The sequence below is a fragment of the Corvus cornix genome, chromosome 1, assembly GCF_000738735.6.
Source record: "Corvus cornix cornix isolate S_Up_H32 chromosome 1, ASM73873v5, whole genome shotgun sequence".
NCBI lineage: Eukaryota > Metazoa > Chordata > Aves > Passeriformes > Corvidae > Corvus > Corvus cornix.
The window spans coordinates 50,570,028-50,586,594 of NC_046332.1; the positions used below are offsets into that span (position 1 = coordinate 50,570,028).

At 35.8% G+C, this 16,567-nt stretch overlaps 1 protein-coding gene across 7 annotated transcripts in view; it reads left to right on the plus strand.

The window, feature by feature from the left end:
* The window catches only part of NBEA (neurobeachin), a 467,670-nt gene that overhangs the window by 371,046 nt on the left and 80,057 nt on the right, over positions 1-16,567 (plus strand). For all 7 annotated transcript variants that reach the window (XM_039566467.1, XM_039566482.1, XM_039566485.1 and 4 more), the window contains 2 exons: positions 2,956-3,071; positions 11,714-11,826. In XM_039566467.1, the coding sequence (XP_039422401.1) occupies positions 2,956-3,071; positions 11,714-11,826 (229 nt within the window). The remainder of the gene's footprint in view (positions 1-2,955; positions 3,072-11,713; positions 11,827-16,567) is intronic.

The window sequence follows — 16,567 nt, forward strand, 5'->3', positions numbered from 1 at the left end:
TATAGAGATCAAAGAATTGGTAAAAGATCCAGTATCTTCACCACTAAACATACTGACACCTTCCACTGAAGCTCTGTGGGCTATTAATGCATTAGAGAAAACAATGACTCCAGTCCATAAAACTAAGAAATTCAAAGGATGATTTTTTTTTCTGAAAAAAATTCATCTTGACTATTACAGTAACTATATTCAACAATAGCTCAGCTCTGCCATGCCAGTAATTTGATGGATATCTAGATCTCAATACAGCTGGTTGCAGAGGTTGATTTTTGTGAAGGGAGAGAGGTAGAAAAACTAAGATTTGATGCCATCAAAGTATAAAACCCTTTCTAGCACTTTGATTAAAAGTGAATATTCATGAGTTTCTTGTCAGAAGTCAGTGACTTTCCCAAGTCTTTATTTTTTTTCCTCTGAACAGGAGCAACACAACACAAAACATCATGCATGTGGAAGATACTTAAATATTCTTTGTATGAGATTGCATTGTAGCTAACTAAATTAAAAGTGACTGTGAAAGGGGGTGTGTCATATTCCACATACGGGATATGTAACATCTTTTCCTTCACCAAATGGCATGAAGTGTTTTCTAAATACATTTAAATGTATAAAACTTGAAAATTGGATCATTCTGTTGTACACCAGAGTCTTCTGTAGTTCCCATTTTGAGTAGATATTTCATGGTTCTCTAGAAGCAAAGGAAGCACATTAATTTGTGCATCTTCATATTGGTGATGGCATATTGAAGAAAGAAATGGTTTGATCAAAGTTGGGTGGTTTTAGCAAAACATAAAACAGTGGGTCTTCCTGTGTTAGCTGAAACAAGCAGGTGTGGAACCAATTTATTGTGCATAATTTCTTCCAGCCTCTGCTAAAAAAACTGTGAATCTTTCAAACACCTTAGATATGGAGAAAATAAGGACATTTTTAGTATATTTTGATTTTCTGTAGAGTTCACTCAAATCAGGCATTCAAATGCAAAGTCCAGCACTTGACAGTTTACAGATTTTTGAGACTCCCTAGGAGATTGTGAATAAAGTCTAAAAGCAGCTACTAAGCTGTACTGATGCATAAACGTTGTTTTGTCATGGGAGGAACAGAAAGTCTGTGATAAAAATGCTTTGTAAATTTAAGGATCTCTTCAGTATTTATATTTTCTGTGTTTATTAATTTGTATGTAGCATTAGTCAAAATTTACTGGAAACCATATGTCTTTGAGAGTTCTACTGCAAAAATAGTTGTTATTCTATAAAATGCAATATTAAGTATTATTACATTCAGGTATTTCTTTAGATAAATTGTTTCATAAGAAGAGTAGCAGAAACAACTCTAAAAAATTTTGTATTGTCTCTTGTGTACTAGTAAAGTGTATTTATCTTTGGTATCTTCTAGTCTACTGTAAAATAAGGCTAGCCAAGCTAGCAAGACCTAATGTACTGTTATTTGGGCAAATACACTTGCATGGTCATTTTTGTTTGCCCAATTTGTAAGCTGAGGTGTGGCAGACATTGAAAACTTACACACTGGCAATTTAGACAAATAATTGTAATAACTGTACACTCCAGTAGCATACCAATACTCACTCACCCTTTCTCTGGAAAAAGGGTTTCGTTCATCTCTAGGAGTATGTGCATGTATCTTAGAAGTAGATGGTTCACATTTTTGTAAATGCTGCCCAGTTTGACACCTTGTATAGGACTTAGTTTTAAGAATATACTCAGCTTTCAGAGTCTAGAAATAACACACAATGTGCTCAGGGTGCAGCTGAAAGCTGAAGCATTTGGTGTCTATTTAGTGTTGATAAGCTATGTAAATACTACTGCATGCATTCTTTAAATTCACTAAATTCAGACTACATATTAGGAACTGTCTTTTTTATTGTCCTTGTTTTTAACAGGTATAAATATTTCTCTATTTTGACATGTTTCTAAGATCTAAATTTATTTTAAAAAGGTATCTGAGGAGATGAATATTTTTTTCCATTTAAAAATTTCCTTGTCTTTTTTCTTTTCAGGAAAGAACTATTTTCTCTAGAAATTAGTTTTGCACAATGAGACTGATTCTGCCTGTTGCAGATTTTTTTCTTTAATGCATTAGTCTAGACTGACTCAAGTCCCCTATATTTTACCAACCAGGGACAGTATATACAATGGTTAGTTCAAGACTTGGTGCTGCATGGTATTTGGTTATTGTGATGTTGTTAAATTGAATATGGAAGAGTTGAGGTTTTCTGCTTTTCTCTTCCTTGGCATGTGGTTTGATTCTTTCTCCCTTATCCAGGCATGTACATTTCAAAAATTGTGTGGAAACTAAGTATCATATAAGCTTCTGCTCATCTTCCAAATTTGAATGAAATTCAATTTAGGGGTCATTATGAAGAGACAGGCAGATGAGCGTGCAAGCAGATAACTGAGTAAAATTTGTTTCTTTCAGAAAGCAGGCTGTAAATAGAAATCTCCGAGCTTACTGGGGTATAGGAAAGAGTCATGGCTAGTTGACCATAGAGGAGGTGCACAAATTGTGTAATAAATATCTTCAACCTGTGTGATGGAGTTGTATGTCTCTTTAATCTATCACTCACTCACCTTAATGAATTTATCTCAATATATCCTTTTGAAAGAGGGAAATGATATTCCTCTTTTATTCCTTCTGGACAAGCCTGGCACCAGGAGGTCTGCAGTTTCTTTTAATGCCAGTCTTTTAACCAGATTCAGAATAAAATAAAAACTGAAATATATTATTATGATTTATTGCAATGCTGTAGTAGTGGTAAAATAAAACATGGTTCTTAATTTTAGCCATTTCTCAAATAAGGGTAATAGTGTCTTCTGGACTTCATTAAATGAAATAAAAAAAGCCTCTGAGAGAATCTGAAATTAATCATACTAATAATGTTGCGATACATCTTAACACTTAATGAGACTCTTAAAAAAATCATTCTTTAAATGTATTCCCTAGGAGAATCTCTCTGGCCACGCCCCGACAACTTTATAAATCCTCCAACATGACTCAGCGCTGGCAGAGACGGGAGATATCTAACTTTGAATACTTGATGTTCCTCAATACTATAGCAGGTAAGGCTTCTGGCTCTTTAAACCTTTGTAATATGTTTATGTTTGTCAAAGTCTCAAGCACCGTGACTTGATAGAATACATTTATCCCTCTAGAATTCAGCTGCAGCTTTGTGATATATTCTGAAACACACACACATTAAATTTTATCAGAAAATGCACAACCTATCACGGAGACTTTAGATTCATGTATTGCTGTGAAGGCTGTTCCTTGCTCCCCTTCTGCCATTTCCTCTGCTGACAGCTTTGTCTGAAGCTTTATTAGAGTCAACAAACCATTGCCAGAGAGTGTCTGGAAATAATAATGGGAAAATGTAATTTCGCTACTTCATCATTCTCAGCAACAGCAACTAGACAGCAGAATAACAACAGTATTCTGCCTAGTACAGATGTCACCTGGATTGTGGTATGATTAGATTACAGCATCTTTTCTCATTTAGTTCTTTGAGATGAAATATAATATCAGATTAGGTATTTAGAATGAGAAATAACTGCCCTAGACATACATTTGTTATTGGCAAAAGAAGAGCTTTTCTGGCAATTGTCATTAATTAAACATTCAGGAAGATACTATTCCTTTCACCTTTCCCTTTTCTATGTGTTAATTCCAGTGTTAATTTTAAATGTAAAAAGCAGCAGTTTTCTATACCATACACAGAGATTTCCGGGAGGTTGTCTGCTAGTATGATTCCTGCCTGTAGCGCACATGCTGCTTATGAACCTGCCTGTGGAGAGCCTCATACAGACATTTCACTTCAGTGAGCTTTAATTTGAAATCCAAATTAAATTCCACCAGGCATCACTTTGTACTCCAGTGTTACAACTCTGATCTTTACTTGGTCCTGACTTTTACACTCGAGGTTATCCTCAGGCCAGACGTAAGACACTTGTAAGTGTGAAACCCAAAGGTAGCACTTGCTGTGTTGACCAGTCTGAGGACAGTCACTGCATTCTTCCCAGTGGGGCAGTGGCAGAATTCAGGAGCTGTCAAACTCACTTGCTTTGAACCCTCAGGCTTTGACCTCTGTGCTTAGATGGTAGTCATCTTCCATGCATCCAGTCTTATGGATGTTAATAAATGTGTCATCAACTTATCCCAGTGTGATACAGAAGTGCTACCACTGAACAGTTGGAAATCTGAGGGCATGTTTACCTTGTGCAGTGGAGCAAAAAGCAGAATCCCCGAAACTCCTGGAGATCTGGGCTGGAAAGTCCATATGGTAAAGTCCAGTGCAGACTCACCTGCTTGGTTCCCAAGCATTATAGTTGCAGTCCTGCAGATCTCTGCTGGAGGAAGGAGCCCTGCTGAGCATTTATTGCCTCTGGTGCAATGCCAGGAGAATGTTGCTATCCTGTTTCTGGACACTGGCCTGTCTCCAGCTGCTTTGTGCCTCTCACACATCCGCTGCCCTTCTAGCAATGAGGAAATACAGGCAGACCCTTGACGGCTCCCTGGCTGCCTCACCCAAACTTGGAGGATTTACTGGAGAACTGGGAAGTTAGCCTAGGTCCCCTCAGTCCTTGTCCAATACATTTTCCGCAGAACTGTCCTTCGCTTCTAATTTCCTCTTTATGAACTAATTTCTTCTGTAAGCAGTGAATTTAAACTCTTTAAATGAGAATGGGCAAGAGATAAGCCAATTTTTTACAAATTACTATTTTATTTTTGATCAGTTTAAATCTCCAAGGTCATTATTTTTAGGTACTTCGCCAAAGCATCCAAACCTGGAAGACAGCATTATGTCTGAAGTCAATTAGGAATTGCAGTAACACTTACACTAAAATATCTACCAGTTAACAAGCTTCAGCCTGAAGAGATTCCTTCAGAGCATCTTAGAGGTCTTAAGAGAAATATTTTTTGACCTGTTGCTAGATACTAGTACTGCTGGGCAGGTTTTATGGCCAAACACTTGGGATGGTTGCACGAGACAGGTTTCTCTTAAGGTCATTTAGTGTCACTCATCTTCCTTATAGCAGGATGGCTTGATATTAGCATTCCAGGTTCCACCTACTATGGCCAAGGTTTGAAGGATTACTGACTAATTGTTATTTTTGGTGTGTATCAATGAATTTGTGTCCTATTAGGAAAAGCAGTTTGGTCATTATCCCTAGGAGTGTCTCTGTCTCACTCAAAACATTTAATTTCTAGCAGATTTATTGGTATCAGTCTCTTACAGGTAAATCTCATTTGTTCATGTAATCTCATTTGTTAATTGCATAGGTTGCCTTGCTCATTTCGTAGCACTGTCTACCATCTTATAAAATCAGCAGTACATGATTAAAAAAAATTAGAACAAAATTTATCCTTAGTAGCTGACCTTGCTGATGACACACACAAAACCTTTTCTGAAAATAACATTAGAGAATGAAAGCTGACTGAAACCCAGCAGGCAATTCTACACATGACAATAAGCTCTGTATTCCAGTTTGGAAAAAACCCAAATTTTTCCAACTTTTTGACAGAAGCAAAAAATCCCCTCAAGTTATTTTTGGAAGATCAACCAGGTTTTGTAGTTTTAATGAAGTCTGCACTTCATCTAGAAAGCTCACTTCCAAAAACTCGTGAAGTAATTGGGGATATTTGCAAAGAATCTCCTCATAAAGCTCCTGGCAAGCCAGAAACCCACCCACAATAGAGTGCACATGAGCTCAAAGTCTGGTCATGGAGGAGAAAGCTTTGAAAAAGAAATACGTGTTAGAAAGTCTAAAAGTTCTCACATTCCCAAGCTGATCCGGGCTCCACCATTGCATGGCACTGTACCACCAGGGCCTGACATCTGGGAAGCTGCAGAGTCGAGAGCTGTGAGGCAGCCTGAATGAAACCACTGCTTTTACAGCTCTGCCTGTGTTTCTGTAAGTCTTCTTGGAAGGTGTTCCTCAAAAATATTTCCCTTACAACAAATAGGTGTTTTCTGGTGAAGCTCTAACAAAATTAATAACTCTACCAGAAATACTGGATGCAAAGAACCTCTACTAACTTGTAGCCCTGGTTTTGATAACAGCTGTTATATACACAGTTTGATAACTGTCCAAGTACACCTGTATTAAACGGACACAAAATCTTATATGCACTGCAGACAGGACCCTCAGGAGTTAGAAGAAAACGCAGGATTTTCTATTTTGTACACAGAAATAGAGTACTGAATATACTTGTGACCTCCTTTCCTAAGTAAAGAGGTATTTTCTTTCTTCTTGGAAATCCAATTTCCAATTAGAGTTCTAATTATACTCTTTTGTAATGAGATTCCATGAGAAATATTTCCTTATAAGTTGCAACTTCTTTGCCAGTAATTGTTAGTCTAGCAGCGATGACCTAGTTTTAGAATATAACTGTTTATTTAAGCAGCATCTTATTCTCTAACATCATTATTGTTTTTAGCTATTGAAGAATATATCCATCCATTTTTTTTATTCATGTTATCATTAAGCTCCTACTGGCTTATTCAGCAAATCTGAGCTGTAGCTTAGTCAGAAACATGGAGGTTTAACACTTAAGAATTGTGGATTTTTTGCTGGTAAGTAGGTGATAAGTAAGGTCGCTTCACTGTTTTTTCTTCTCATCCAAATAGAGGCCCACTAACAAAGTGGTTTAGTACATCTTTTGCCCATTCTTTGTTGCTTCCTTTTATTTCTTACAGTGGTGCTTTATTAGTCTGTAGCCCTCTACAAAAGACTAAGAAAGCACTCATGTTTTCTTGTGATCCTTCTCTGAAATTACACAAGAAGCTGTAGCCTCGGAAGAGAGAAGTTCAGAAGTGAGGGTTCTGTCACCAGCTTACTTCTCTCATTGTGATATCATGCAGCTGGGTCCTTTCCCACCTTTGCCTGTTTGTTAATACTGTTAATTATGCAGACTGGTTGGTCTCTGTATAACAGAACCACTGAAATAAATACATGAATCTCTTCTTAAATCTCTCCCTGGTTTGCTGGTATATCTGTCCTGAGAAGTATGGCCCCTGGCTGTTCTATATGTTCTTAATATTTGAAGTATCCTCTTGGAAAAAATCCATTGTTCTGTGATGTTTTCTTTGATTCTTGCATCATCCTATTACCCCTCTGAAACATTGCCATGCTTCATTTTTCGTTTAACTCTTTCTGCTGTGATCTGTGCTCATGACTTAATAACTGTCTGCTTCAGCTCTCAAAGATCTCTCTTTCTAGATAATTTCCTATCCAAGTATATGTGATTTCTGGCACTTGAGTTGTCCTGATGTCTCATTGCAATTTCAGTTAAAATCTCTCTCCATCTTCAAACTCTCTAAAGTCTTGTTTCAACCTGTTTCTCTGGCCCTCTAGTCAGCTATTTTCTCACCTCCCTATTCTGTTTCCAAGCTCTTCACCTCTTTCTTGCCCTCTTTCCTGGCTTGAGCATATTTCATCATGTTTACAACTCTGGGCTTTTCTCCCAAAGGTAAACACTGCACTCTGCTACTTATCAATCAGTCTCACTGTTATGCTCTCCATGCCCCTGGTTTTTGTCCTGGTTGTGTAGACATAAGCATTCCTGGTCACCTTCCCCCTCCTCCTTCTACCTACTTCATTCTCAGAGATCCTTTTGTTTTGAAGGCTTGGAAACTGCAATGATTATACTAATTGTCCTTTCTGCACAGGACCAGCATATATGTCAACTGAACCCTCTGGGTGATATAGGAAACAAGTAATTTTTACTAGTCTCATTTAAGAGATTATTAAAAAGAGCACTTAAAAGTAATCCCACTACAGCAAAAGGTATCAAGAGGAGTGGGAACAAGAAGTTGTTTTTTAATATCATTGTGGTGCTCACTGTTTTAGCCAGAAGTCTAGATTTCAAATCTATTTCTCAGTATTTAACTGATTTCTGCTGTTTGATTTCAAATTGCAGTATATTAAATGTGTGCTTGCATTTGTATTTATTGGAATTTTAATTCTTTTAAATCCTACATGCCACTGCTTTTAAAAGAAATGGAATATAATTGCATCCATATTTTTTTTGCGTAATTTCTTGTAGTGGAAAGGAATTATTTTTAAAGGTTTGTGGAAAAAAATGACATCTTCAGTTAGGTAATAAATTCAGATGAACTTCTTCCCCCTCACCATTTTTTTTGGCCTGTTTAGCATTTTCCACTTTTTTACTCTGTGATGTACAAGCCCTCACTGGTTAATTATGTATATATTTAGCTACTGCATGTGTTGGGCTTATTATTGTCATCTAATTAGATGTAACTCGAACTACTTACTTCTAGAAAAATCATTAAAAATTCTTTCCTAATGACCTAGAGATGACAAAATGTCTGTAAAGTGTGAAGAAGCAGACAAGCACAGGAACATCGCTCTTAAAGAGTGTTAATCCAGATGCTGCAATCATCTAATTAAACAATATTTTGCTGTCATTAACATTTTCACCAAGGAATTGCAGTTATAATTTCTTTGTCAGCTGTCTCTAGCTCACTTTACCTTAGAAACTAAAGTGCCATATAAAAACATTAAATTGGATGGTTTAATTAAAAAGTTTTTTTTTAATGAAGAAACATATCCAGTATTTCTGAGATCTCATTTACTATGCCTCATTTTTATTGTTCAAGTAGATTAGTGTCACAGGGCTTGCGATATTTAATATTCAGCCATTAATATTAATCTCTGTAATCCTACTTGAGGGGAAATCTGAAGCTTCTGAAAAGGTATAGGGACTACCAATAGCCATACAGGTTAATGTTTTATATTTATTTAGCTAAAGAAAGGACCAAATAATTCTTGCTGGAAGCACAAGACAATTGATGAGATAGCTAAGTATATTCATCTGCTGACTTTACTCTGAAAATAATCAATTTTGAAGCCAGAACCGATCAAGACAGCATTTCTAATAAAGTGAAGCCACTAATATTTATGCATGTTTAGAATTAGGGATTTGTAATCCCATTATAGGCCTAGATCGCTGTCCTCTGCTCAGATAAGTATAGATGTGTGGTCTTACCTCATAGGTTTGGTCTCCTTTCACAATTTAAATTAGATTCATCTTATCGAGTCAGTTTTATTTGTTGATATTAAGGGGAAAATTGTTTAATTGAGAAAAATAAATCGTTATCTTTTTTATTAAACAACTTAAGAGTTATTCTTAGTAGTTAATATCTTCATAAATAAAATGTATTTTATAAAAATTCAAGTAGGAGAGAACATAATATTTTATTTTTTTCACAAGGCTATGCTTATATTTACCAAATACATAATCACGAAGGCTTCATTGTTTGCAATGTATTTTACCTAAGCTGAGAGAGAAGCTGCTTCAAATTATTTCTCCTTGTGGGGTAAAAAACTGCATGGAGGAGTTACTGCAGTGTTCTGACATGGAGCTAATGTAAAAGGTAATTTCTGCCTGTGTCTATGCTATAAGTAACCTCTCAGCAAAAGAGAACTCCTACACCAGCTAGGCTCAGGATTGCTTTTTTCTTGCCCTATTTACACATTTATGACTTTCCTATATGGAATGGGAAAAAAAAGTCAAAAACTTGTTGACTGAATATTGAAATTGAATGAAATAAGATTCAAAATTAAATGAAATCACAATATGAAAAAAACTCAGTTTTGAAATCAAAAGTTATTTTGTATAAACCTACATTTCCTTTTAAAATTTTGCAAAAGGATGCTATTTAAATGCTTCTATAAAATGGTTACAGTTGAAGATTTTTATTACTATGAGCTCTTTTCCATACAAATTTTAATTTGAAGAATCTTCATTTTTGCTTATGCTTTGTAACAGACTAGAGTCATCTCAGTCATTCTCTTCCTGGATCTCAAAGTTCTTTTAGTCTGCTCTCTGCATAAAAACAAATGTCTTTCTATTGTGGAAGCTTTTTCACACTCTTCTGTTAATTCAATTAAATATTCTGATGGTGAGAAAAACATTTATTGTATGAAGCTGTAGTTTTATAGAGGCCATGCTTTATAGCACCCTAAATTTGATAATATTAAGAAACTTTACAAGTCATATGTAATTAAACCCTTGCCAAAGAGGAAAATAATATTCTGATTTGATGGATGTGAAAAATGAGGCAGAGTTCTGTTTCTTCAAGAAATATAGAGCCCCTCCCAGAAGTCCAAAATAATTAATATTCTACCAGATAATACCTTTCCTTTTCCTCCACTACAAGGATAAATTTTGGTATGCTTCTTGATTTAGTTGTTTGATACATTCTTGTTCTGTCCAAGAGTCATTTTGCATTCATTCATACATTCATTCATTCATTGTTGATATTGAAGAAGAAGTGGTTTTGTTTTTATGCATCTTTATTTGTGTATGTAGTACACAGTGCTGGCATTGCTTTTTTAACAAAGTTATATTTGCACCCTAATTTTTTTTCATATTCCTGTGAACATCTGTGTGTTCAGAGTGTAAAAATGAGGATGCACAATTATAAAGAATATGCACTTCTCCTGTATTCAGTGAAACTATGTACAAAATGAAAACATTCTTTTTGTTCATCAACTTCTATTGAAAAAATAAGGTGTTTGTAGAGCAGTGAAAGTTTCACATTTCATTAAAGCAGAACTGATTTTTGTGGAGAATTGCAACTGCTACTCAGAACAAGGAAGCCTGTGTTTTCCTGTGCCGGGTTTTGTACCCCAGGAATCTGTCCAGAATCTGGAAGGAAGCAGTTAGTGAGACAGGGCTGTAAATCTGCCGCAGGACTGGGAATTGTTAACCTGGATTATTTCAGTCTGCTAATTATATTATATAAATACACACACACATATATTTATGACCTGATTTTTTTTTTTTTTTTAAGACTCATATTGCATATTGTGTGGTTCTCACTATATCAATAGGCTGGATGGATATGTACTAAGAAATTTCATTTGTCTTATCACTGAAGTGTTAGATTCTACTAAATATTAGAGAACACAGAAACAACAGACTTTCCCAAACACTTCTCTTTGTGACGAATTCATAATTTTCAGTTCATTGCAGTGCAGATTGTTCTTTTGAAATGGTATCTAAAGGCAGCTTTTGCACATTTGAGCTGCTAGGATGACAGCAGTGTTTCTTTCATGATTGAAGAGAGTGGCCTGGGATAGTCAGCTCTGCCTTTTAGTGGGGACAACTGTTTTTTAATTTTCAAAGTGATTACAAAATAGTGTTGCAGCAAACATGACTTTCACCACTTTGATTCCACAGTTGCCATGGAATCTCACCATTCCTTCAGTGAAGAGGAGCCATAGGGAATGATGGATTAGTATGGACTATCTAGGATAGATCTAGATTTGCAAACCTCATATTTAGCCCCTTGCTGTTTGGAATCTCATTTAATCTTTGCCAGCTATGATTCTTCATAAAGCTGCTAGAAAAGTAATAGTCTAGTTCTTTTAAATTTCTACCTTCATGCTATAGAAATATTTAATGGAAATAAAAAAGGAATTGTTTATTGGCATAGGGTGCATTTTAGTTGATCTTAAAAGATACTGTGCTTTTTATATCATTTCAGTTTGTGTGTTGACTTCTGGTTCAAATTAAGTGCATCTAAATGGCTGCTTTTGTCTGGAAGATTTATACCTGATTCTGTCAAGTGGTGGGGACTGGGAACATGTGATGCAACAAATGTAACCACTAGATTTTTTTCTAGCTGGACAAATGGAGACTATTTCCTAATTCTTAAAACTTTCCTTTTCAATAGGACGAACGTACAATGATCTGAACCAATACCCTGTGTTTCCGTGGGTTTTAACAAACTATGAGTCTGAAGAGTTAGATCTGACCCTTCCAGGCAACTTCAGAGATCTTTCAAAGGTATGCTTCATTTTTTTTAAAAACAGTCAACCAGCCCTTTTAGAGAGAGATTTTGTTTTATATTTATAGTCTGGTTAAGTAAGATCTTTATCTTAAACCCATAAAAGTCTGAAATAGACTTTTCTATTTTAGAGTTAGTTTATACTGAATCTCTACATTATGCTACTTCCATGTCCCTGACTTATCTGGTTCCAAATCTGCAGCTCCTCCATACCTTCTGACTTACGGAACAGGAGCGCATCAGACCACTTGATCTCACTAATTATCCCTCTTAGTTTATAAAAGCTGATCCTTTGTAAATGAAAAGCTTGGACTAACATTTCACTTTATTTTGCAGTGACTAGAATAGTAATATAGTATCAGCATGTCCCTTTGATTTAATAGTTAGTAAAGAGGTATTTTGTATTTTAGATCCTGGAGTATCTGGTCCTTATTGTTACTTGTTGTGGTTTTTTCCTTCCAACCAGATTTGGGCAGTTAGTGCTTTATAATAAAAAAGTTCCTGGTATTTTTTTCTCTAATAGCACCACATTGTCATCAATACCCAGCTCTGGTACTCTGGTTAACAGACTGCAGAGAAGGTCTGTCCTGGCCAAGCATAGTAGAAACATATGGAGGGGCTCTACTTTTGGCCAGCTAAAATAAAGACAAAAAAATGGGCTCGAAATTGAGTGGTGGGAAGTATCATTCCTGGTTGCTATCAACTATGAAAGTATGCACTATCTTGCCAGTGAAGGTGGGTCGTCCTGCCACATCCCCAGTGTGAGGTTTCTGTTGTCTGGTGTGACAGCTTTCTTGAATCCTTACCACAGCTTCTCAGCCAAGAGGGGGAAGTTGCTTGTACAAATTGAGTGAGGCTCAAAACCACAGGAAGCTGTCACTCACTGCCTTAAGGAGTGAGGCTGGAGAGGAGAAAATGACCCCCAAGGCCTGTTCTGCAGTCCTGTGATGCAGCCCCTGCATTCCCTTCTGCTGCTGGTCAGTCATGAGTGTTTCTGGGGTTTCTGTTTTAAGTCTGGATTTCTTTCCTCCTCTCCCTGCAAGCACACATCCTGGGGAGCAGTGGAGACATCCTGCCGTGGATATTTCACAGTTTCATCTCTGCTGGAAAGAGTGTGCTTGCAGTACCTTCAGATGTATTGTAACCATTCCTGGAAGCCTCTTTTGTAAGACTTCCAAAATAATTTGAGTAAGACTTGAATTCATAATAGCAGATAGAGACATCTATGTTTACTCTCCCTTTTTTTCCTAGACAAGTAAAAAAAAAACAAATAAGCAAATGAACCCAGAATTTACATTACTTTCACAGTATGCCTCAAAAGGAAATAAATTGTTTGATACTTCCGTTAGGTTATGTAAAACTTCTGACCTTTCACAGTATTGTAGGTATGTTTCACAAATGTGTTTTTCAGTTCTGTAACACCACTGTAATCTGTGCCAAGAACAATAAAAGGTCCACAGACATGACTTAAATAAAGACCTATGATCATTTTACACTGGCTTGTTCCCTAGATGTATAAAAGCATTGCTGGTTTAGAGTTGTTCAGAGAGATAAACCTTTCATTAAGGTGCTTACATTTTTCAAAATCTCTCAAACTCACTTTCTGTGAGTATTAATAGCACTGCATGTGGTGAAGTGCAACAAGATTAGACAGTGTCTCATGAGTCCTTCACTAGGTATTTGGTTCAATCCAAATTTTTATAGCAATCTACTAAAGTATGTAATTGCTGCAGGAAGTAGTGTGATAGCTGAATAGACAGGTTTTCTTCATGAGTTAGTAAAGACTCATTATGGAATTAGTGCTTGCATAGCTTATTAATTATCACTGTATTTTTATTAGTGCTCTCCTCAAAAGGAAATGTAAAATCAAGTCCATGGCTCTTTATTTTTCATCAAGAATCCATGCAATGTGCACCTTTTCTTGCCAATTTGAAAACTTAGCAAAGCTATCGGTGGTTTCTTCTGGAACAGCTAGGGTTTTGACCACTGAAAAGCATACACAAAGCTAGTCAAGGAAAATGATCTTTCCTTTCTGGCAATATCTGGGCTGCATTTATCCCATGGATATATGAGAAAACACATGTGAAATCTCTTAAGTCTTGTGGAATACCTCAGGATAAAAGGATTGTAATTGTCAATTTTTTTTGTGGTGTTTATTATAATAATATCGGATAGATTTCATTTCATCATGGTTTTGAAAGGAAAAGTAGATTAATGATTTATTTTAAAATGCAGTGGCCGGTTAGTATGGAATACTTTACTTGGGTACTGTTACTTGCGTCCTGTTTCAATTTTTGCATTTTTGGTAAAAATCTTAAAAATTTGAATGTCTCTGAGGTATTGCCTTGTCAATTCTGTTTTCATTTTCAATATTGTCCTGTACCTGTAAGATATCCTTTTTTACTTGTAATGGAGGTGAATCCTGAGTAGCCTGGTGCTTAAAAGCAGGACTTAGTGATTTATTCTTAACATTATTGAATGAGCTATCAAACCTCAGCCAAACCTCTGGGGCAGGCCCACACAGTATCCTTTCCACGAGGAGCAACTTCCTTCTGTCAGATTTTTCCCTGCAATGGAGACATGTTCCTGCAGATTTGATAGCAGATCAGAACCTCCAGCTAAACTGTTGATGGATAAAATCTCCTTTGTCAGTTCCTGACCTTCTGTCTCCCTGCAAATTTTGCCCTTAGTTTCACAAAGCCTCTGTCCTTGTGACGCCTTAGGTTTCACCTCAAGGCATCACTTGATATTTAGCAATTAATAGTCCTCAAACAATCTTCTGAAATTATTTAGAATTCTAACACTATTCATATATGGTAAAAGAGCCCAAAGAAGCCATGAAATTAAAAGAGAAATCACCTACCATGCTTTGTTTTATTGGTTTAAAATAGTTTTTTGTAGTTAAAGGTAGGTGCTAAATCTGGCTTTTAAAAAGTATTTTGTGTATTCTTGCTCAAAGTTCATACAAAACTCTAGTGTCACTTCTGATAATTGACTACACTACTTTTGAAGTTTTTTCAATCTTTGGCTTCTAGGCTTTCTGTATAAAATATGATACACCACTTTTGTGATATCACAACTCCTAAGTGAACATACATATCAAATGCAATTCATACATTTTTTGGAGATGAAATTAAAGGTGTTTGTCTGGCTTATGATGTCAGTAATGGAGTAATATGTGCCTTTTGCATTTAGTCTAAACTTAAATAGTTACATTTGTGCAAAGCCATCTTGAACATGTAGCTCGTCCTTTTCTTCCATCTTCTATTCCATTTTATTCTGGTTTTATGTAGCACTCCTTACTGTGGTATTTTTACATCCCGATATTACTTGTTCTCCCAGAACAATTATATTTAAATATTAGTGTGAAAATTCCTCTGCCTTTTTTCTTTTAGGTGCTTGGAAATTCTCTTATCAAGGCTTTTTGTTTTTTTCCTTTTACGTATAATTTTAGATTTAAAACTAGGGTTCATGGGCATGGAATGTGCCATGTCCCACTGTTTGTGGGATATATTGGACTTCTCATTTGATTAGACAGTGTAGGTTCAAGTTTTATTCATTACATATACAAGGCTAAAGGTTATATTTATTGTTTGACAGGATCAAAAGCTAATGAAAGAGGCTGTCATGGGTACATAGATTATCTTTTCAGTATCAAACCATCAGGTGATCTGCTTATTTTCTTTGTTGAGATTTGCTTTGGAAGAATACTTAGGATATTAAACATTAGTCCAGGAATCATGTGCAAAGCCCTTACTATACACTGATTTTTGGTGAGGTTCAAGACAGTTAAAATGTGGTATGGTTTGTTTGTGTAAAATTGTGTGACTTTTACTCCTAAATTATAGTGAATGCATGGTTTTGACATGCTGCATTGTCCCTGCTCATTAAAGTGTAAACGGGAATCTCTCCTCATTTACTTCCAGTCATACATCCTGTTAAATAAAATGATTTCTTCAGCAGGCAAAGTAATACTAATATTGACATGTGTATGAAACATCACACACCCATTCACTGAGTGGAAAAAATGATGTTTTTTTAATATAGAAGGTGTTTGACTGATGGGTGGTGATAAGCATAACCACTTTTCCTTATTACTGTGCCATTTCAAGAAAAGGAAGTGATAAAGCCCCAAGGCTTTTAAATGTAATAATGCAAATGAACACATCCAAGTGTGAATATTTCAAGGCAACCACACTTAATACTTCCAAAAATGTATATGCTGTGGAATGGAGTTTATGGGCTTATTAAGAGCCCTTTGTTGGAAAAATGGAATCGGTTTCTGTAAAATTAAATTTCTCTCTTTATCACATGCAACTCTTCCATCAGAAGAAAAACTACACACAATTAAATCCACACAATTAAACATGTGTTTTCCATAAATAAAAAGTTTATTTACTGAGTGAAACTCTGGTACTATGAATCTGTGAGTACTCTTACATTTGATATTGTTGTTATCTGTTTTTCATATTAGGATGCTGAAGAAAATCTGTTTAAAAATTCAGATGAAATTGAAATTTATTTTTAAGTTTAAAGTATCATCCTAAGATGTCCTATTTATAGGTTATTTTTCAGTGGGTGTTTTTAATAAAAAAGCAAGCAGTCGGGAAAAGCTCAGTCAGTTTTCAGCAAGAGCCAAATAAAGCTGCCTTCAATATTCCTTTTGTACCCAGCTACAATTTTGTGCAGTGCATTTCCAAAAAAAAAACCAAAAAACCAACAGATAAGTTAGCTGCTGAA